The 23,752-nt window shown below is 43.5% G+C and overlaps 1 protein-coding gene across 1 annotated transcript in view; it reads right to left on the reverse strand.

The window, feature by feature from the left end:
* LOC134611331 (zinc-regulated GTPase metalloprotein activator 1B-like) overlaps positions 1 to 23,752 on the reverse strand; it is a 97,464-nt gene that overhangs the window by 16,914 nt on the left and 56,798 nt on the right. Inside the window, exons 11-12 of the mRNA XM_063455075.1 lie at positions 9,120 to 9,176; positions 6,977 to 7,025 (exon numbers count right to left, since the gene is read on the reverse strand). Coding sequence (XP_063311145.1) covers positions 6,977 to 7,025; positions 9,120 to 9,176 — 106 coding nt within the window. The remainder of the gene's footprint in view (positions 1 to 6,976; positions 7,026 to 9,119; positions 9,177 to 23,752) is intronic.

The following is a 23,752-nucleotide window of genomic DNA, read 5'->3' on the forward strand; positions in this document are numbered from 1 at the left end:
TTAGGTAGGGCTGGAGGGTGGCTTAAAAAATGTAAACTTTGCATGTGTGTGTTTGTCAGTATTTGTGTGTGTATGTCTATGTGTGTCTTAGTATGTGTGTGAGTATGTCTGTCAGGGTATCTGTGTGTGTGTGTGTCACCATTTCTGTGTGTGTGTGTGTGTGTGTGTGTGTCAGTATGGCTGTCTGTGTTTATCAGTATGTCTGTGTGTGTGTGTGTATCATTATGTCTGTCAGGGTGCCTGTGTGTCAGTATGTGTGTATGTTTGTGTGTGTGTGTGTGTCAGTATGTATGTGTGTGTATGTCAGTATGTCTGTGTCTTAGTATGTGTGTGAGCATGTCTGTCAGGGTGTCAGTATGTATGTCAGTGTGTGTCTTAGTATGTCTATGTGTGTGTCAGTATGTCTGTCAGTGTGTGTGTGCATCTGTGTGTGTATCAGTATGTCTGTCAGTGTGTGTCACTATGTCAGTATGTCGGTCAGTGTGTATCTCTATGTTGTCAGTATGTATATCTGTATCTGTATTTAGTATATCTATGTTTCTCTATGTGGTCTGTTTGTATCTGTATCTGCATGTGTGTCAGGTTGTGTATCTGCGTGTCTGTATGTGTGTATATGTATGTTGTCAGTGTGTGTACCTGTATGTTTATATCTGTGTGTGCATCTGTATATAGTCAGTGTTTTTATCTGTGTATCTGCATGTGTGTCAGTATATGCATCAGCGTGTCTGAGTATCCATATGTGTCAGTGTTTGTATAAATGTCTCTGTATGTGTGTCAAGTTGTGTATCTGTGTGTCTGTATGTGTTGGTGTGTGTATCTGTCAGTCTGTATCTACATGTGTGTTTACACAAACATACTCCATACAAAAACATGCTTCCATTCAAACACACAAACACAGCTCAGTGCTAAATACAACACTGCAAGTATGGGAAAATGGTTCAGCTACTGCGTTGGCAAGTGGAGAGCGGGATTACATGTCAGGGAGAGGCGGTGTGGAGTGGGGGTCAGGAGGCCCTTTAAAATGCTTGCCATGGGCCCAATCAATATTAAAGATGGCCCTGATCCATCTCATGGCAAAGTGTGGTATGGCCTGGGAGTTTGCTTCTACCAGAAGAGAGTACATAGTCGATAGAATTTTCCTTTTTAATTTGTGTTCCTGACATGTTAGTTTAACCCCTTAAGGACACACGACATGTCTGACATGTCGTGATTCCCTTTTATTCCAGAAGTTTGGTCTTTAAGGGGTTACATTTCGTGAGGAATGCTGGTATTTGTTTGTCTACAGCTCTCTTAAGGTTCCACCACAGCATTTAACTTGCAGGGCAGTATTCAGAAGCTAAAACACAACTTCCACAAGTCCATTTACTTTTCCTACATTGCTTTCGATACACTGAAAAGGAACAACCTTCTAGTTTCTCAGCAAGAGTTCACACTTCAGTAATTGGATGTTTCCAGAAACGTTGTGCCCATTGATATTTTCCCCAAACTAATTTATCTACCAGTGTATTCTTTTTAGAAAGAAAAGACCTGTTCTTTGTAATTTACTAGCTGCTGAGGTGTTCCAGGAGTATTTTCATCAAAGCCAGATTTTAAATAGAGAGATGAAGTGACATTGTTAGCTTTGCAACAACAGTTGACTTACCATAACAATAGAATGATTTTAATCAGCAGGAATCTATACATAGGCATGGGAATGGCCAAAGATCTAGTGTGCTCTTTAGTCATGCTCAAAAGCCAATGTTTCCACTACACGAATGGAAATGTAACGTGAGATTACGTTTTTGATATGTTCTTTAGTCCACTTTTATGTCAGAAATACAAAAATGTTGCTACCTACTTTTGGGGCAGATTATAGGGCAGAGCTTTTTTTCTAAGCGGGGATCACCTGACATTTCTTTAAATAAAAATTAAAGTTGAAAAATAATAATTTATTCTTTGCAATAGGGGAATATATGTGTGTAACAATTATTTAAAAAAAAAAAAAGGAATAAATTGAATTTTAACATGGAAAAAGAAGAACGCAATAGGTGTCTAGCTTTCTGTCAAATGAGGCAGTTATGACCAAATTAAATAACAAAAAAAGTGACATTCTTACAGAATGTCAGCAGAGCTTATCCTGTTTCATTAATTGCTTATCCTTCCTTTTGTCAACATATAAAATGGTGTTCGAAAGTGTTAATTTTTCCTTAAAGGAATTCTCCTAGAGCCATAATTACTACAGTGCACTTTAATAGTTTTGGTACCAGGAGTAAGGAAGGAGAAAAAGGTGGCGCCACAGAGATAATATATAAAATTAAATATAAGCAAGTAGTAATATAGAAATAAACAATGATACATAATACAGAGAGAGAACCATAAACATAATGGTGAAGTATTGAAGTATCCTTTAATGCTTTTATTTTTACAGGATGAACATAAATTTGTAGTGGCATACTTTCGGGAATCCCTCTCTTTATCAAATCTAAAGCATGACCTACCAAGCACTCAATAAACCCTTCTCTAACAAACCATTTAATTCCCCTACTTTAACCCTTTGTGTCACTATACCCCACTCCCTCTAGCATGTAAGCTCATCGAGCAGGGCCCTCAACCCCTCTGTTCCTGTACGTCCAGTGGTCTGATCTCAATTATGTGTCTGTTAGTCCACCCATTGTACAGCGCTACGGAATTTGTTGGCGCTATATAAATCATAAAATAATAATAATCAACAGTTTTGCCACAATAATTGTCAAGCAGAAAACTCTCCATTCTCTCAACTATTGTATTTATTCCTCTTCATGTTAGATCTACTTACAGATCAGCCTTTTTAGTTCCAAGAAAGACCAGCATTGGAAGTGTTTGACTGTATAGCGTATAAACTCATAAATGTTACAACTGAACCCCCTTTGCTGATATGCTCTTAGCAATTACTAATTCTGTCCAACATTACACTAATGAAGGATGATGATACTGTCCTATAGCCACTAATTATTATTATTATTTTTTTTAAAGTTTACGGACAAGCAACACATCACCTTCACCGATTTAGACCAACATAGAAGTGTGAAGAGATACTGTGCTAAAATGCGTTAATTCAATGTCTTTTACATAGCTCCTGTAACGTTTAGGCAAGTGTAATATAGAACACAGCATTCCTGATACCCAAATCTATTATTTAAATGTCTGAATTTCATAGCACGTATGTGTTTATGTCTGAAACCTTTTATATATACATACACACAACTATTTTTTTTATATATCTCGTAGCTTGGCCATTGCACCACCAAACTATATATTTCAAGGAATAAAAGAGTAGTGGTTAATTTGGGACTTCAGGCTGGATAAGTACCTCCACTGGTTAGAACTTTGCACTCTGCGACCAACATTTCTCCTTCTTTGATATATTATTATTGCCTATTACTTAATGGAGTTTTTAGAGACCAATTGGTCCTCTTATCTAACACAGACAAGTATACCTTTACAATAAATGTGGTACTCTTCATCCTGATTTCCAACCAAAACATTTTTTCAGCACTTGTGAAGTATTATTCAAGAACATGGCTTTATATCAAACAGATTCCCCAGGTGTGAAAGCTGGCCCTGATCACTGGTAGTCTAAGTTCTACTAATATGTTAATTGACACAGCCAAGTCTCAACTTAATTGGTAAGCAGGAAATTGCCCTCAGTGCATAACAATAGAATATCCTGTAAAAGGCAGAGTACATTCATATTGAAAACAGTACTGCCTGCTATTAAAGTGGGGCAGATACCCCCTGACAGCACCTTCCTGGAACTTGAGTTTTAGTAATTAGGATCCTGCTTTGCAGAGGTGGAGTTCTTGGGCCAGGTTTATAGCAATGAGCATCCCCCCTATGGACTGTAAGCCCTAACCAAGAAGGAAAGGTAGATTATCCTGTGTAACAAGGTGTATTTTGATAAATAGACATATTGTTGACCTAAAACAGAAATGGCAAAAGATTACTCTGAATCCTCAAAAGAGGGCTAATGTCCACCTCCTGTACCCATTATATGTTCTTATAGATTTTTTCTTTGTCAAACAAAAAAATAACAAAGCTTAATTTCCCAAGACCACCACCAAGAGATTTACCACAAGCATTACACTCCAATAGTTCAACTATTTCAGCTATCACAGTTTGCAATTCACAAACGCATGCAATTAGTTTGTTTCTGAGACGTTTTGATAAAAATACATATTACAAACATTTTGCTAGAATATGGAGTAGGTATTGAGGTTGGGAAAGTTAAAGGGAACGGTCAATTCTCTACAATTTACACCACTGAATAAAACATTAAAAGTCGCCTAGAAGTGACTTTTTGTACAAGATATATTACAGGTTTAGCAAATTACATCATTAGTCAGATTACACAAGGGAAAGCGAGGGCAAACATTGCACATGAAGAGCTGAAATAAAATAATAAAAATAAAATTTCTCATCTCTGCATACTTTCTCTAAAATGACTGCAAAGTACAAATGACAGACCTTAAAACACTCCCAGTTACTGGATGAATAAGAGCAGATTTCTATATTTATTTTTTTATATATCACAAATAAATAGGTAAATATTAGGGAGCGACCGATTTTTATTTTTTAAAGCCGATACCGATAATCTGTGAACTTTCAGGCCGATAATTTACTGATATTCTGTACATTTACCATTTAAAAAAATAAACTATTTCTACACAAATCTACTGTTAACTGAACAGGTTTATTATTTATTTATTTGCAAATCTTTTTTTCATAAAGGTAAAAGCACAAAATATACATGTTTTCAGCAATATACGAGTGTGTGTAGTGGATACAGTGAGAGTATTTGATTAGTAAATGCAGTGAGTGTTTGTGTAGTGGATGCAGTGGATGTTTGTGTAGTGGATGCAGCGTGTGTGTTTGTGTAGTGTGTGTATAATGAATGCAGAGTGTGTGTTTGTGTAGTGTGTGTATAGTGAATGTAGTATGTGTATAGTGAATGCAGTGTGTGTTTGTGTAATATGTATATAGTGAATGCAGTGTGTGTTTGTGTAGTGTGTATGTAATGAATGCAGAGTGTGTGTATGTGTAGTGTGTGTATAGTGAATGCAGTGTGTTTGTGTAGTGTGTGTATAGTGAATGCAATGTGTTTGTGTAGTGTGTGTATAGTGAATGCAATGTGTGTGTTTGTGCAATGTGTATATAGTGAATGCAGCGTTTGTTTAGTGTGTATATAATGAATGCAGAGTGTGTGTTTTGTGTAGTGTGTGTATAGTGAATGCAGTGTGCTTGTGTAGTGTATGTAATGAATGCAGAGTGTGTGTTTTGTGTAGTGTGTGTATAGTGAATGCAGTGTGCTTGTGTAGTGTGTGTATATAATGAATGCAGAGTGTGTGTTTTGTGTAGTGTGTGTATATAATGAATGCAGAGTGTGTGTTGTGCAGTGCGTGTATAGTAAATGCAGTGTGTGTGTGTGTGTGTGTGTGTGTGTGTGTATATATATAATGAATGCAGACTGTGTGTGTTTGTGCAGGTATGTTAAGTGTATAAAATGGGGGGGTTGGGTAGCATTTTTATTACTTTTTTTAAATATATATACTTGGCCATGTAAGGGGGATATGGAATTCCCTGTTGGTCCGGTGTCATGGACTGTGCAGAGGGGGCCCAGCACACTCTTACTTACCTTCCCAGCAGCTCCCTTCAGCTCCCCTGTTTAACTCTTGCGGCCTGTGTGCCATGTGGAGCATTGCCATGGTAACCCATGGCAACGCTCTGACGGCCGCAGGACTCGTAAGAGTTTGACACGGATGCTGAAGGGAGCTTCCGGGAAGGTAAGTAAGAGTGTGCTGGGCCCCCCAGGACCCTGATGCCGGCCCTGGTCTGCATTATCGGCAATATCAGTATCTTTATTGGCCGATACCGATATTTCTGAAAATACAGAATATGGGCCGACAATATCGGTCAGACCGATAATCAGTCGATCCCTAGTAAATATAATAATTAAACTCAGTTTATCACATAATAAAGATTAAAGGGACACTCCAGGCACCAAAACAACTTCATCTAAATTATGTTGTTATGGTGCGAGTGGAACCCTGGAGGCACTCTTACCTCAAGGAGTTAAACTGCCTAAAGTTGCTGATTTTAGTAAATGGGGACCAGCAGACTACTCAGCCAATCAGCGGTGCCCTGTCAGAGGCACTTTGTACCTTCTGAATCTAAAAATGAATAAGCCACCTGGGGGGGAGTGGACATCGCCACTGGAGGAACTTTCTAACCTCTTGAGGTAAGAGGGCGCCTCCTGGCACCATAACAACTTCATTTAAATTAAGCTGTCTTTGGGGTGTCCTTTCAATGGACAATAAAAAAACAAACAAGGCAATAATGTGTAATGCCAGTCACCAGTTACAAAAACCAGTAATGTACGCTACTGAAAAGAGATACTAATTCACATGATGAAAATATAATTTTGACATTATAAATTCAAGGTAAAAATTAACTGAATAGGCAGTGCAATTCAAACATTAACCTTAACTATGTAGGTTTACCTAACTAACAATGCATTTCATTGCTGCCACTAAGAGCGCCAAAGTACAACTTGCAAATGGCAGAACTGAAACAAAACACACACAAAACATATTATCCAATAAAGCATTGAAAAAAGACATGATCACCCACAAAATGAGCGTGAATTCCAAAAACCAGTGGCAAAGGTCCCTGCCCTAAAAATAAGCAAATAGAGACCCCATAATCCCCATTTACCAGGGGTCTCAATAAATAGCCACCAGAGTGGAGAAATTGATACATATTTTTCTTTTTGGCGAACTAAAACCCTAATAACACTCGCTTATTGCTTACTGTGAGGGACACTAAGTAACACATATATGCATGTTTACTAGATCTCTTTGCAGGAGTCATTCATTTTTTATGTTTATAGTTGAAATCACAAACGCAAAACAATTCAAATAAACTAACAGGGACATGAAAAAAATAATAAAACATCTATTACCTTATCAAGATGTGGGTGAGACGCCACCGGGATCAATTTGTCTTGTAAACTGAAATAAAGATTTACCAGGTTTGAATGGAATGTTGCTTTAGCACACAGCAGATTAATAAACAACCTTCGCCCTGTATTCCATACAGGTACATATTTCAAAATAGAATAGCTTGTATCATGCCAAAATAAAGGTACAAAGGAGTACTCCTGCATGACAAAGTGCATGGTAAAAGGTTGTTAAAATGATAATAATAATAAAGCACTCAAGGACTTCCTTACTATTGTTTTTGGTTTTTACCATGGTCTGTTGGAAAAGCCAAGTTAAAGCAAATGCAGTTTTTATCACTGCATGATGTATTAAACAGAGGTCACTTAACTTCTGGTGTGTATAACACGTCTAATCTAGGCTCCATCGTTGTAAGTAGCATCATGATCTCCAGAGAGCTAGTGATTTAAGACATTATATTCCTGGGTGCCAGCTGATACTTGAACAGGGCGCTTATATGCTGCTGTTAAAGTGTTTGACCCATTCGTACATTGAACTTTGGTAAAGTGTCCTACACATCATTGAAACGAGTTTACAGAGGCCTTAATTAGAATGGCATTCCATGTCTCTTTACCCCTACAACTTTTATCTGGAAAATGAACTGGAAACGATAAATTCCTCAGCTGGCATGAGAACATCTATGCCTACTTGTCACCAAGAATGTATGTTTTCCCAAGTTTGTCCAGACAAAAAAAAAAACTCACAAGCAGTACCCAATAGGAGAGTTTGTTTTTTTATTCATGAAATAACAGTTTATTTAACCCTTTCTGTCACATGCTAACTAGCTACATATAATTCCCAAGTAGACAATAATGAGATCCTTCTATGGAGGGATTTTTCAACCAAATATTGTCAAACAGATTACATCCTTGTCAACTGTAGCATACACTCTTCTGCAGGGGTCTGGCAAGGACTTCAAAAACAAAACAAAAAAAAACATCTGCAAGGTTTATGAAGAGCTGCGTGGGGTAAATTGGTAACAGTAGGCTTAAAAGGGAGGGAAAGTGTGTTTGTGGACAAGCTACTGAGGTGAATAGAAGTCTACATGGGGTATGGAAGTAATGGTGTCAAGTTTAATCCACCGCAGCTGCTTAATCTTAAAAGGATTGCTTTAGCTGTTTACTACCTACATTTAAAGGAAATCCATGATAAGCAGGAATACAGTTTGGTCCCGCCAAAACACCTCACACAACACTTTTTTGTGAGTCAATGTGAATGTGTTGTGGACACTAATAAATCCTCTTTTGTGTGTCTTTTACATTTTATTTGTTGCTATACAAAGATGTTTTTTTTTTCTTAGCATCCTTTTTTATGGTTCTCGTCAGCTTTTTTGACTGATGCTATTTTTGTGCTTCTATCCCTTCAGTTATGTATTTAGGGTTACCCCCTTTTTAGGTTAAGATTTTAATGACCTTCACTTGGCACTTTGTTTGTGCCAGTATTTTCTAATTGGCATACTGAAATGCCCCCCCCCCCCCCCCCCCCCATAGGTAAATTCACCAAAATGAAATATATAGGTTTAAACTGTTTCAATAAAAATAAAAACGTGTTAGATCTTGAAAAAATAAATGGAGACGTAATGTAACCCCGTAACAAATGAGGAGTGAAAAATAGGCATTCAAACTAATATCTCCACATAATGCAAGAAAATGCCTGTCATATACATTATATTAACCCTTCACAGTGCCACTAGACTATTAAATACTTTTTAATCTGAAGCAGACCATGTGTTACTATGTGAAGGACACTAGGTTGTACATACATTTAGCACAAATTTTAACTAGATGTCAGGTCAAATCACGCTTCTCATTGAATGAGGCAAGTCTATGCAGGTTTCCACTGTCAGGATTATTTACTAAATTGAGAATTCAAAGTGAAATTTAAATTTGAGGTCAAAACAGCCGAAATGAAAAAATAGTCTAAGCCAGCTATGCTTTCAGTTTGGCTACTCTTGCCTTAAAATCGAAAGCACTTTAGTAAATAACCCTGAGATTAGCTAAAACTAAAAGCATGTAGAGAGAGAATGAAGAGAGAGGAGAATGCAAAATAAGAGGCATGTATTTGATTAAAGTCAATATTTTGTCATAAATACGTTTGAAGCATTACCTTCCCCCAAATGTGCTGTCAAAAGCATGTAAATCTAGGATTTCTGTTAAGTCCACTCTAGAAAAGAAAACAAGCATGCTAGTTAACACAAGATCAAGTAACTGATTTCCATATCAAGCACAAACATGATTAAACCCACATCACGATCTCTTCAGTCCATGGCTGCTGTAAAAGACCAGGTTCTAACGGTTGTCCTATACTGACCAAAGGCAAGTATGAGACAGCAAGGTATTTGTTAATGCCAAATGGTAATCAAAAAACATGTATAAATACCTTTTTGATTAACAAAAGAGGGATATTATGCATGTTTTCAGGACACCAAGATCTCTTCATCAGGAATGGATTATGCTGTAAATTCTGCACTTCAGCAGTACTGGGTAAGCACATGAATGAACAGACCCTGGATACACAGTGACTTTTTCATGGAAGGGTTTTAACAGATCATATGTAACCAAATTTCCCTCAATATCAGGTTTAGGGAACAATATATATTTTTCAAATCAATCCTCTCCAAAATAGTTTCACACATAGTTTGAAAACAGCAGCCAAAGCCACACATCACCATCAAACTCTTGTGTAAGCATACCTTTAAAAAAAAAAAAATTACTTTTTTTTCCACTTCTTTTGTTAGTGACTCACAATTTTATGTCAAGACACGGATGCTCATATTGCTTAACCCTTTATTTACTGTACACCAACAGCAGCAAAGAACACAAGTAGAAAAAATATAACAAATACATTGAGACACCAGCCAATCCCCATCCAGGTCCCAGTATAACCGCAAGCACCGCCTCTCAAGCTTCCTCTTTCTTTGCTGCTCCACAAAAGATAAGTACTTAAAATTTTTACTCTTATCAAGAACAGTTTTTTCTCATTACCTTTATCTGTTTTGATCACTCATTATTTAATCATTATTCACTTATTATTATCGTATCCTACAGTCTTTTTTATTTTTCTGTTTATTAATTATGTTTTATATGATATTAAAGTTAAATTATATTTACCTTTGAGCCCAGGGTTCCAGACCTTCCTTTGGGGGATTCTTACATGTATTTCTCACCTCTCTTTTGAGCTTTGCTTTAACGCTCCTATCTTCATATCCTTTTTTTTTTCCTAATTTTTCCTTATTTTTCTGCTTTTTGGTCTCCCCCCTTCTTCCCGACTGTTTGGCACCCTTTTGCGCCTGTTTCCTTACTACTGTTCGGCTATTTTCATGTCTCAAGTCAAGCCCTTTTGGCTAAACTCGCCACAATTCTGTGCCGTTCATTAGTTTGAGCGGCATATGGTACCGTTCAACTATTTTGCCGCTTTTGACTGTTTTGCCGCAAATGGTTTTTGTTCAGCTGTTTTGCCATGTACTGACCGTTCGGTAGTTTGTTCCCACGAATTAGTCCTGTTTCACTGAGCTTTTGGTTCGCGAATTGGACGCGTTCACTGGATTTTTTGCCGTAAATCTTGCGAGACTGGCAACGGCCATTTTTTGATCTTCCGTCCTTCTGGCTCGGTTTTACCTTGTGTCTATCCCTGTCTGCTGGTTTGGGCCCTGGTGAGCTCCCCTATCTCTCCCTCTCTGGTGTAACTAGTCTGGGGTGATTAACTCTTACTAGCCTGTACAGTTATTGTTTTTTCTACAGCTTGTTCAGGGTCTAGTATTGTACTGGGTTTTTATTTTGTGGGTCTCACAGCATACAATATGCTCAAGCCTAAGGTGCCTGCCTGCCCACCTTCCCCTGGTGACATGGATATGCCTCAAGGCTTGGGAAAACCCCTCTTCAGTTTCTAGCTCCTCTTCATCAATGGTTAGCCCTATGTCTCTGCCTGATGAGGCTCAGTCCCTGGCGCTACAGCGCTCAGTCACTGACGCCATAATGGCAGCAATGGGCTCTATGTCCTCTGCCCTCTCCCAGGCCTTACTCTTGCACCCACTGGCTGCAGAAAGTTCGGGCCCACCGACACCCCAACCGTTTTCTGGTTTGGATCTTTCAGGGGACGCACCCAAGAAGGCTACTGTCAAATCCAGGCACTTAACTCCCTCTGCCTCCAGAACCCATATGATTGGTGAACCTGAGGTCACCCATGATAGCGTTCCTGTATCACGCAAAAGAGCCACGGGCGCGGCAACGAAAATGTGCTAGAGCACAACCTGAGAGTGACTCCGAAATTGGGTCTAGTAAGAAGGCTGTTGCGGAGTCCTTGAGTGACTCTGAAGCCGATTTATGTGAGCAGGGAATTTACCTTTTGAACCTTGCGCAGTCTGGGGTGGCTGTGAGTGGCTCTCGAAGTGACTCCCCCGCTACTGCGGGCATCACTCTCCTAGATCCGTCTGGAGAACCCATGTTCGACCCTGATGATCTCCATCACCTGAGGTTGGCTGAATGGCTCTCAGCGGACCATGTGACACATTACCTAGAAAACTGAGTACGGCGCCCCTCTCAGCAAGGGGGCCGGGGTAAGCTCAGGGCTGAATGCCCATGGCCCTTGGTGCCTAATAAAGTCTGTGAGAAGTTGACCAAAAATGACCCAATTCCTTTCTAAATTGGGGTGGAACCCTCGCAAGGGTCTGGACTCGGCACTTAAATCGTGTCAAGATAAACATTTGGACATATTTGGTCCCTTGGCAAAATTGTTCGACCTGGCAGAGTCAGTAGCACATTGCCTGCAAATAAATTCATCTTGTATTCTTGTCCCCCTATCTGAATTCTGTGGATGGAAGAGTGACTTCTAATGTTCTGTGCTAAAGGTTCTAAGGCCAGAACATATAATAGGGGGGCAGCGGACAGCCCTGTCTTGGCAGTCCTTTACAAAGCCCACTTGGTCAGAATGGATTATATGTGGCAGAATTTCACTGGGGCACTGTGGCAAAGTAGGGTTGTATATATTTTAGTGAACAGTTTTGCGTCCGTATTCAGAAGCGAAATGGGTCTAAAATTTTGAGGTGTCGTAGGAGGCTTACCCGGTTTCGGTAGTGTAACGACATGTGCCGCTAATATGTCAGTGTGTAGGTGTTCAGTGGTGACAGCATGGGCAAAAAGTGCTACCAGGTGAGGAGCTAGCGTGGTGCAGAATGTTTTATGGTAGAGGTTGTCCAGGCCATCTGGTCCGGGTGCTTTACCCGACGGCAGTGCCGTGATAGCGTCAACCACCTCCTGTTCTGCCAGCGGACTGGTCAAGGCCTCTCTCTGGGCCGTGGACAAGAGTGGTAAATCAAGATCCGCTAGATATTGAGCTATATCCATGTTATGCGGTTGACATGTTTGGGGGTCTTGTTTTAGATTATACAATTCCGCAATTTGAGGCATTTAAGCTGATGTCCGGTAGCCTGCAGGGCATGTTGGTGAATTAGTCTCATCAGGGTCAGGATTTGGCTTTTAAGGGATGGAGATGGTGTTATTTGGTTTTGCACATTTAGCACGTAGAGGTATTTTTGCCAATGCTTTAGTTGTGCCCGAGACTGTTTACCTAGTGTAGCAGCTCTTTGTATGAAAAGTCCCCGTACCACTGGTTTGTGTGCCTGCCATAACGTGGTTTTAGATACCTCAGGGGTCTCATTATCCATGAAATAGTTTCAAAGGGCTTCATCTATTTTGTTTGTAAACTCCTTGTTTCATAACAGAGAGTCGTTCAATCTCCATGGACTCCGATATTTAAAAGCATATGAGTCCTTGACCTGTAATGTGACCAGAGCATGTGACCAGAGCATGGTCTGAACACGTGACTAGGGTAATATCACAGCGTTCTATTTGGTTAAGGTGTGTCTTTGTCACGAAAAATTTATCTAGACGGGAATATGAGTTGTGTACATGGGAGAAGATTTTCCGTGGGAGGCTCTCCATGCATCATAGTAATGATGCAAGAAAATAAGTTTTTGTAGCGCCCTGCACGGTCTTTTGAGGGATCCAAATCTAGCTTTTCGTGGGGAAAGGGTGGTGTCTAATGCCGGGTCAAAGATGTGGTTAAAGTCCCCACATAAGATCGTGATCCCTTGACGTATGCGTGTCACCCGCATTTATTACCATACGGAGGAAATTTATTTGGTTTGTATTTGGTGCATAGATTGATACTATTGTGTGCATCAAGTCGTTGATAGAGCCTACTACTATAAGAAAACGTGGCCTAGCAGCGGAACGAAATGGCCGCATAAACACACAGCTGCTCTGAGCAAGCCCGCAAATAGCGAGAAAGCAGCCACCCTACCTCAAAATGGGGAAACACTCCAAAGCTGGGAGCACCCCTAAACCCTCAGGGACACGCCAGGCACTGATGCACACCTCCATGCGGCAATTCTTAGCCGCGACACCGGACCCAAACTCCCAGGCGGCATCTGAGGCCTACACGCAGTTAGAAGCCTCCACTCCTAACTCCTACTCCCCTGAGAGGGAAGACCACATGGCTGCCCCACCGCCGGACTGGCTTAGCCTGTTAAAGGCACTACCAAACCGGGTAGACCTGGCTAATGCTACCACAGCCCTCCAGGCCTCCATCAGGGCGGACCTCCAACTGATGAGGACAGACATACAAGGTATTGCAGACCTCATGGCCCAAATAGAGGCAGACCATGACAACTTAACAGCGACACAGGCGACCCAAGCAGCGAACCAGACACAACAAATGACCCAAATGCAGGCCATGGCACGGCACATAGAAGACCTGGACAATAGGGGCCGCAGAAATAATCTACGGATACGCGGCCTAAAAGAAGGGGATGAAACTCACGCCAAATTAATAGGCCTGCTCACGACCATATTCAACGGCCTCCTGGGGCGCCCCGAGGAGACCCCTATAGCATTTGTCAGGGCCCACAGGTGCTGAGACCCAGAGGTCCGCCGGAAGCCCCTCCACGAGACGTGATTTGATGCCTAGAGATCTATGCGCTGAAGTAAGAGATCCTACATGAGGCCCGCAACAAAGGAGAGATCGTACACGACGGCCACCAACTTCAACTATTCCCAGACCTCTGTCCGGCCAAACTGGGGTACCGCAGAGCTTTGAAATCACTCACTAGCGCATTGGCCACCCATAAAATAAGATACAGATGGACCTTCCCGACGGGCCTGATTGCCAACACAGCAGGCGGCCCCAGACAGGTATGCACGGCACAGGATCTACAGGACCTCACGGAAAAACTCCAATTGCCCCCACTTCACCCGCGATGGCCGGACCCACTGGACTACTACAACAACCCACCAACGCCACAACGGGGACAGCCACAGCCGCAACGACGACCCAGAACCCGGATGGAAACCATGAGACCGGCCGGGGTGACTCGATAGCTACACCAAGCGATTCTGAGAACACGAGGGGACACGCGGAACACGTAACTATAATCACACACGCCTGGGCCCTAGGCCCCACATACACACAGGTCTCACATTTCAAATTCCGCTGAGACCCTTGGGGAGGGTGTCGGGAAAGGGGTACGGAGGGGGGGCCAGCTGAGACACTGTGGGAACTTGAACTCTTGCCCGGGCCCTCCACAAATGGGACTATGGTGGCCATGAACAGGCTAAAGAGAACAATGATGATTTGGGGAGGGGGCAAGGAGGGGGGGGAGAGGGTGGGAAGGGAAGCAGATCCCCCCCCAAGGTAGAAGGCCGAGAGGGCCAGTGGGGATGTCACCACCTAGAAACGAACGAGCCAGACCGAGGGAACGGGGAAGACGAACCCCCACCCCTCAGGCCCCCACCGGCAAAACGAGACAGCAACGCGATAGACCCTGTAGACACGGGTGGGAAGAACATTAGAACGACACCTATAGCCCATATGGTTGGCACCACCATGAAACCCCTCTTGACAAGGTCACTCTTGCAATGTAGTCAGATCTAAAGGACGGGAGGGGGGGATAGTAGGGGTGAAAAATCAATAAACGAAAGTAGACCAGTCCGCACAAGCCACACAGGCCCAGTTAGACACCCTGGACACGATATAACGCCTGAGGTTCGGGCCTCCCAACTGACAAACCTACAGAGGCTGGCTAGACAAACTACTAAGCAGGTAATGACGGAGGACACAGGTGGCCCTAGTTAGGAAAAGGTCTCCCACACACCGCCCACTGGAAGGGCACACCTTAGTGTCACACCACCCTCTAGACCCCGACTGAGAGAGAGGGATCGACGAGGAGATAGGCCACGCTCCCACCGGACGGGGGTGTACAGTTTACGGCGGGGGGACTCGACTGGGCCGACTGGTACGGCCGAGCCGACTCCTGCCTAGCCCACACCTTTACCTTACTTGGTTACATAGTTTGATTTACTGTTAACCGTTATTGGTTGAATTTGTTACTTTTCACAGAGCGTAGCTCTCGCCCAGGGGGCCCCCGGGGGCGGGGGGGGGAGCTAAAACCTGCACCCACTGCACAACACTTAAGACTCCTGCAACCACCCACCACTCGCCCCATCTAAATCCCACCCCCCCACCCAAAAGCAACCCAGTCGCGCCCTGACCATGCCTGCACCGACCACACACACGCGAACGGAGATCAACCTCCTCTCCATTAACGCTAAAGGTTTGAACATACCAGAAAAGCACTCTAATGCGCTGCGCCATTTCCACAGTCAGAGGGCGCATGTAGTGCTAATCCAAGAAACCCACTTTAAAGAGGGTCAGGCCCCAAAGCTCACAGACCGACGATACACCCAATGCTTCCTTAGTAATAATCCAGAAGGGAAAACCAAAGGCACAGCAATACTGATCCATAAGTCGCTTTACTTTGCTCCCACCGATATTCTAAGTGACAAACAGGGACGGTACATCTGCGTTAAAGGAACAATAGCTGACCGACCCTACACGTTTGTATGCCTTTATGCCCCTAATAGGCGCCAACACCTTTTTCTGCATTCCACAACCTCAACGCTGCCCTGCCACATCCTAATGGACATAGATAAGACCCTACATGAAAACCGACTTGTAGACTGCTGGAGAGCGACACACCCAGAAGACCGAGACTACACCTTTTACTCGACTCCTAACGAGACATATTCGAGGACAGACTATTTTCTCATGCCACATTACTACCTGACAGAAATTCAACGGACCGCTATAGGCACGGCGACCTGGTCTGACCATGCCCTGGTCTTGATGACATTGACATCCCCGCTATTCAGACCCACTTGCAACAACTGGAGGCTCAACGACTCCCTCCTTAACGACCCAGTAGTGAAGACAGAGGCCAAAACACGACTGTTGCAATATTTCACAGATAACGACACACCTGACATCACGCCCTTCTGCCTATGGGAAGCTCACAAATGTGTGATGAGGGGACACTTCATAGCGAAAGGAGCAGCTCTTAAACACGCAAAAGCCGCCAGACTCAACACCTTGCTGACTGAAATACGGACACTGGAAGACAAACACAAACAGACCCACCTCCCAGCTGACGGGGCACAACTGACGGTTCTCCGCAGGGAACTTTCCTCTATTCTTAACGCCAACTACCACAGGGCATACTTACACACCAAGGCGTTTTTTTATACCAACGCTAACAAATGCGGCGCCCTCCTCGCCCGCATGATAGCCAAAAAGAGAGCAACAGCATACATTCCTAAAATCAGAGACAAACAGGGGAGGATTCAGGGCATGCCACGTGACATGGCGGACACCATACGAACTTACTATGCTGACCTATACACACTAGAACCACACGCGACAGACAGAGCACTAGCAGACAAGAAAACATGAATAACACGATATCTAGAATCACGCATAGGCACACGCCTCACGCAAGAGGCAAGCACGGTACTAGACGAACCAATCACAACACAGGAAGTAGCATGGGCCCTCAAAAAGGCCAAACCGGGCAAGAGCCCGGGACCAGACGGCCTACCAATAAGGTATTACAAAACTTACTCAGAGCTTCTCATCCCACGCCTCCTGGCAGCCCTCAACGCGATCCGTGACGAGACGCAAATCCCGACACAAACCCTAGAAGCAAACATCGCCTTAATCCCTAAAGAAAGGAAGGACCCTGAACTATGCGCCAACTACCGGCCAATATCCCTGCTCAACTGCGATCTGAAACTCTTCACCAAGATACTCTTGCAGAGACTACAGACCTTTCTCCCAGACTTGATACATGGGGACCAAGTGGGATTCACCCCGCAACGTGAAGCAAGGGATAACATGACCAGGGTACTAGCCCTGATCCACACCGCAACAACCAGCAAAACAGGCCTTCTCTTGCTCTCTACAGATGCGGAGAAGGCCTTCGATAGGATGTCCTGGGACTTCATGTTCCGGGTGCTGGAAGAGCTGGGGTTGGGACCATTTATGATGGCCTGGATCAGAGCGCTATACTCAAGAACGACGGCACAAGTCTGCATAAACGGAGCCTTCACCGACCCCTTCCCGATAAAGAATGGGACCAGACAGGGTTGCCCCCTCTCACCCCTCCTATTCGTGCTAGCCCTGGAACCATTTCTGAACTCAATCCGAAATAACCCACTCATCCCGGGAGGTAGGGAAGAGGAAGCATTCCGTAGCAGCATATGCGGACGATTTACTGTTCTTCATCACCAAACCAGAAACCGCTATGCCGGCAATACTGAGGGAATTCGACGCATATGGAGAGCTATCGAACTTCAAGATAAACTTCTCCAAATCCACGATACTTAACGTATCAATCCCGAAGCGCAAGGCAACGACACTGAGACAGGAACTCCCGTTCCAATGGTCAGACACCTCCTTGAGGTATCTTGGGGCGATGATCACGAAAGATCTCACCCAGCTATACGCGGCAAACTTTCAACCGCTGCTGAACACCATCCAGAAAGACCTAAAAGAATGGGAGCAGGTGCAACTCTCGTGGTTCGGAAGGGTGGGAGTTCTTAAGATGAATGTCTTCCCGCGGGTGTTGTACCTGTTCCAGGCCATCCCCAGCGCCATCCCGGAGGCCTTCTTTGCCTCTCTCAGAACCAAGGCCCCCAGGTTCGCCTGGCAGAAATTGACAGCAAGAATAAAACACGACGTACTCACACTACCAAAAGAAAAGGGAGGGCTAGCCCTCCCAGACTTTAAAGGGTACTATAGAGCCACACATATCCAACGGATAGTAGAATGGACTAAACCAGGAGTGGCCAAACCCTGGAAGGACATAGAGGAAGCACAGGTGGGTAGACCCATCTCTATCCTCCCCTGGCTAGACCACCAACAAGGCAGACAATTAGCGGCCCCACATCCCCTTATCAAAGCAACTATGCAGGTGTGGCATAAGCTGGCCACACCACTGTCACTCACCACCACACCATCCCCATTGCTCCCGCTGACCCATACCGAGACCTTCCCTCCAGGGAAGGAACCAAAGACGCTAGCCCGCCTCTTGGGACATGGGGTCCCGAGACTATACCACTCGACCACCAACGGCCAACTCAAGACCCTAGAGGATATGACAGGGAACTCAAACAACCCATTCATGCTACAGTTCAGATACCGACAATTGAAAATGTTCGCACAAACACTACTCCAAGCACACAACACCACCAGACCACTGACACCATTTGAAGAAATCTGTGTGAACCCAGACCCCCTAGCAAAAGGTCTCTCCACACTCTATGGCATGCTCATGCGGATGAGGAGACAACCACCCCCGAGCTTAATGGGGAAATGGGAAGTAGCTTTAGGCACAACCTTCACACCTGCCCAATGGGACAAGATATGTACTCTCACACTACACTGCGCGCCGTCCAGCGGGACGCAGGAAACGGCACACAAAATTCTGGCACTCTGGTACCACACCCCGTATCAAACACACATATATGACCCCATGACATACGACACATGCTGGAGATGCACAAGACACACAGGTACCTACCTCCACATATGGTGGGAATGCCCACTCATTCACCCATACTGGGAGAACATACATAAAATCATCAAGAGATTCACCAACACCCCACCACCAAAAGACCCTGCAACATTCCTTATCCACCACACCATGCCAAAGGCATCAATATATAAGAAATCCCTCACAATTAGAATACTTAATGTGGCTAAAAGCCTCATCCCCATCTACTGGGAACATCACTGGGAACATGGTACCAACGCATGGAGGAACTCAGGGCACTAGAGGAGCTTTCCCTAATGGCAGAAGGGAAAGCACAGACATACCAGATGATATGGACACACTGGATCTTGACTACTGGACACCCGGACTTCCAAGACATGCTACACTAACCATACAGGCACGGACCAGACTGCAGACGGACTGGAAGGGAAACGACACTCCCCGCCCACTCTCCTCCCCCCCCTCCCCCCCCCCGTGGGCCAGGGAGCGAGGGCTCGCAAACGATAGGAGTGATTGAGGAGGCACCACAGATAGGCAGGCTCAAGCAGAGTACATAGGGCATATCAGGCACAGGGATGCAGACAAAGGAAGAAGGGGGGCACCTCAACACACCGGCATCAATGGGGAAAGGAACACCGGACAAATAACCCCGAGACCGCAAACCAGGGTGTCACCTACGAGGGGTAGATAGACAACGATAAGGGACCACAAGATATAGATCGGTTCATACAGTCATCGCTGTCAGCAGACCCCAAGAGGGAGAACGCACCACCACTCCCGCCCCCCCCCCCCCTCACGGTGCAAGACACCTACCCTTAGCGTATGAGACCCCAAACATGACTCCCAGGATGACTACTAGACCCAGGTATAATAAACACACTGGGAACTCTGAGCCATGCCTATCTTACTGCATATTAGTCAGGACCTGCGAGTCCAACGTAGATGAACCATGAAAGCTCTATGATGTCTTGTATGGCACTATAATATCTATACATGATTGGACCTGCGCTTCCACACTGTTGGATTACCTCATGAAAATCTTGATAAACTCGAATAAAAATGTATTTACAAAAAATAGACATCCCTTAAAGGAAGTGTGGATGGACCTGTGATAAACCCTCTTTCCCAGAGCCTCCAAATAGATCCTATTCAGGATCATTATTTTGATGCTGAACCACCCCAATTGGGAAATATTTTCAATCGTATTATTAACCTTTGTCCTTCGGATTGTCAAGTATACAATCCTGGTTATCATAGGGCATCAATAGAGTAAAAAAAATAAAAAATTAATTCATGTGTATCTAGTTTACTATCAATGTAATTTCTAACCCATAATCCATTTCCTTCATCTTAGATCTAATATTTATATGCACTCTGTCTACTTAAGATCAATTTTAACATTGGAGATGTCTTTATCAACCTCTTTCTTACCCATCTGTGATCCTGATTAATTATGTGTTGCTTCTTCTCTCAATAATAATATTACCTTATATACAAAATCAAAGAAATGATAAGTTCCTTCAATGTTAACTTACACTCTCTCAGTGCTGTGAACACAAAAGCCATTAGTCACCCCAGTAAATATCCATTTCCCTTTTCTTCATCTTTTTTTCCTTTTTTCTACTCTTTTCGCCTTTCTTTGTTCTCTTCCTTTCTATTTCTTTTAAGTGAACCAAACTTTCTAAATATTAAGTGACCTAATTTAAATAATTGCCTAATTCTAATTTTAAGCTATTTGTGTACAAATAATTACATTATATCTGTTATAATTATTCATTCTATAATCATTATCCCCCCTAATTCCATTGGTATTTTAATATATCAAGTGTCTAAGATTTAAAGTCACTGCAAATGTCCGTAGACTCAAGGCCTTCATCAAATTATTAGTGTTTTTATAGGTAATATCCTTTTTTCCTCAATTCTGCCTCTCGTCATTTTCCTTATATTATTATTCCTTCTTTGGATATCTCCTGATCCGACGAGGAAAAGGAGAAAAATGAAGAAACACATCCAAAAAAAAAAAGAAATAATTGTATCCTTTATGTTATGTGTCTTCTCTCCATCATCCTTTGTCTCCCTCCAATGAATTAATCAGATCGAAGTTCTGCTCTCTAAACCATTTTGAAATTGCCGTAACATCTGAAAAGGATGAAGACCTTGCTTCATAAGAAATTATTATTTTACAAGGATACCGCCAGGAATATCGGATACTCTTCTGTCGTAAAATCTTTGTATATATTGCAAACGGTTTTCTTTTGGCCCTAGTGTAATATGAAATATCCGGAAAAATCATAATGTTACTGTATGGTTCATTCAGTCTAGTAAGTCTGAATGCTTTTAAAACTTGTTCTTTCATTTTGTATGCCGAGCAGCAAATCATTACATCTCTGGGCTCACTTTGAGCCACAAAATCTGATTTCATAATTCTGTGGCATCTTTCAAGAAAATGTAATGGATTTGTCATTCGGATGCCTAATTGTACAAAAAAATCAATTTTCCTGGCTAATCATGGCAGCATTTAACATATGGGTTTAGCTCCTCCCTCTAACCCTCAGGACAGGAAACACAATCAATCAAACAATTAAGCCTACCTTCCCCTACTATATTAGGTACCCCAGTATCCTCCACACCTCAGTCTTTTCCTGTCCTCCTAGCCCTAGGACAGTTTGTGTATATATTTTTTTTTTTTTCTCTCAGTTTATCTGAAATATTTTTTTTTTTGCTCACCTGACCATGTTTGATATGGTCTTGTCCCTGTGGAGGTCAGCCTCCCTCCTCAGGAAGCCCAGGCACATGTAGCCCAATCTCCATGGAGTTGGGAACCCCTGGGAGCCTGGGTGGTTAGTTCCACAGGCTGTGGGAATCCTCTGGCGTCCTGTGTGTGCTTCAGACCTCGATCAGACGATCAGCATAACGGTAAGACGCTCGCGCATGCGCAATGCGTCCGCCCGGACTCAGAGTGAAATTTGCCCATGTCCAAAATGGCGGTTCCGCGATCTCGCGACCAAGTGCGCATGTGCGATCCTTTAAAGGTGCAGAGCGGGAAATTTGAAATGGCGGTTTTCAGACTTAAAAACGCTCGTTTTCAGTTCCCTTTACAGATACAGTGCTCTAGTAGACTGTTCTTAAAACTCTGCAGGTAAGTGAATTACTTTTCTTTTAAAATCTTCATAATATTGGGCTGGGAATACATTACCTTTTTTTTAATGTTCTTAGCCCTACAGTCAGTATGGATCCATCATCCCCTTCTGCAAAATCAACGAGATCTGCTATAGGTCATAGGTGAGCAATGTTTTTTATGTTTTTCTTCAAGTTACAAAAAGAGTGCATAGAGGGTACAGTCTTATGACTTCTGTTTCTTACAGCCCTCGTGACCGGTCCTGTCCCAGATCCCCATCGAGGAGAAGGGAAAAACCGGCAGCCTGCCCGGGATGTGGAGCAAGGCCTATGGATAACTGCAGGCTCTGCAGAAGATGCTTAGCCATGGTCGCAGGTGAATCTGATCGCCAGAAGTCACCGCAAGCCTCTACCTCCTCAGCAAAGGATATTGCGTATTGGATCAAGCAAGCAGTGGTAGAGGGAATTGCTGAATCTCACAAGAATAAGAGATCAAGAGGTGAGACCTTCGGCATGGATTCAGATCAGTCTGAAGACGAATACAGACAACCTTCAGCGTACCAGGATTTAGAGCCAATCTCTTCCAGCGAAGAGGAGTATATGGAACAACCATGCTCCTTGGACTCCAAAGCTATGGATCATTTGATTATGGCTGTTAGACGTACATTAGATTTGCCGGAAGAGGCCAAAGAATGTTCGGCTTCTGACAGACATTTTGGAGATTTGCATAAGAAAAAACCTTCCTTCCCAGTTCACAGCTCGATTAAAGACCTGATGAGGAACGAGTGGCAAATTCCTAGTAAAAGGATTACTAGTCAGGGAAGGCTTTCAAAGTTATACCCGATCAAAGAGGAGGATTCCAGATTGTGGACTACGGTACCTAAAGTGGATGCTCCTATCATTAAGGTTGCTAAAAGATCTACGCTTCCGATTGATAGCAATGCTTCCCTTAAGGAGCCCATGGATAAAAGGATAGATGCTGATTTATCTAAAGCCTTCATGACAGCAGGTTTGGGTTGCCACCCGGCCGTATCCATCTCTGCTTTGTCTAGAGCCATGCGTTCCTGGTTGCTTGACTTGGAGGATGACATCGATAAAGGTGTTAGTAGACGTCAGATGGCAGAATCCTTAAGGGATATCAAACTCGCCAGTGACTGGCTTTTGGAATCCTCCACTGACCTTATTAGAATTCTTTCGAAGGTTATGGCCCATGCAGTCACCGCTAGACGGGCGCTTTGGCTAAGGTCCTGGGGGGCAGACCTTTCTTCTAAGAATAATCTATGCTCACTTCCCTTTATGGGAGAAGTGCTTTTTGGGAAACCGCTGGATGAAGCTATTAAGAAAGCAGCGGAGGTTAAGCAGGTCATGCTGCCTCAAGATAGACGTCCTAAGAGACCTCATCTGGACCGCAGACCTTTTAGGGATCAAGGCTACTTTAGAGAAAGTAAGACCTACAGACCAGGCAGAGAATTCTCTAGGCATTCCAATTGGAAGAGCGGACAGAATGTAAAATCCTCTAGGGGCAAGACGCAGACTTCTTCCTTTCGCCCCAACAAGCAGTTCTGAAGGTGGCTTACTCCAGGTTCCTCGAGTGGGAGCACGTCTTTCATTCTTTCAGAGGGCCTGGGAAATCATTCCAGATGCTTGGGTCAGATCCATTATCAGCAGAGGTTATCATCTGGAATTCGAAGATTATCCGCCTCCACCAAGGTTTGTTCGCACAAGGCTTCCTGCCAAC

This window comes from Pelobates fuscus, chromosome 5 (genome assembly GCF_036172605.1).
Source record: "Pelobates fuscus isolate aPelFus1 chromosome 5, aPelFus1.pri, whole genome shotgun sequence".
Taxonomy (NCBI): Eukaryota; Metazoa; Chordata; class Amphibia; order Anura; family Pelobatidae; genus Pelobates; species Pelobates fuscus.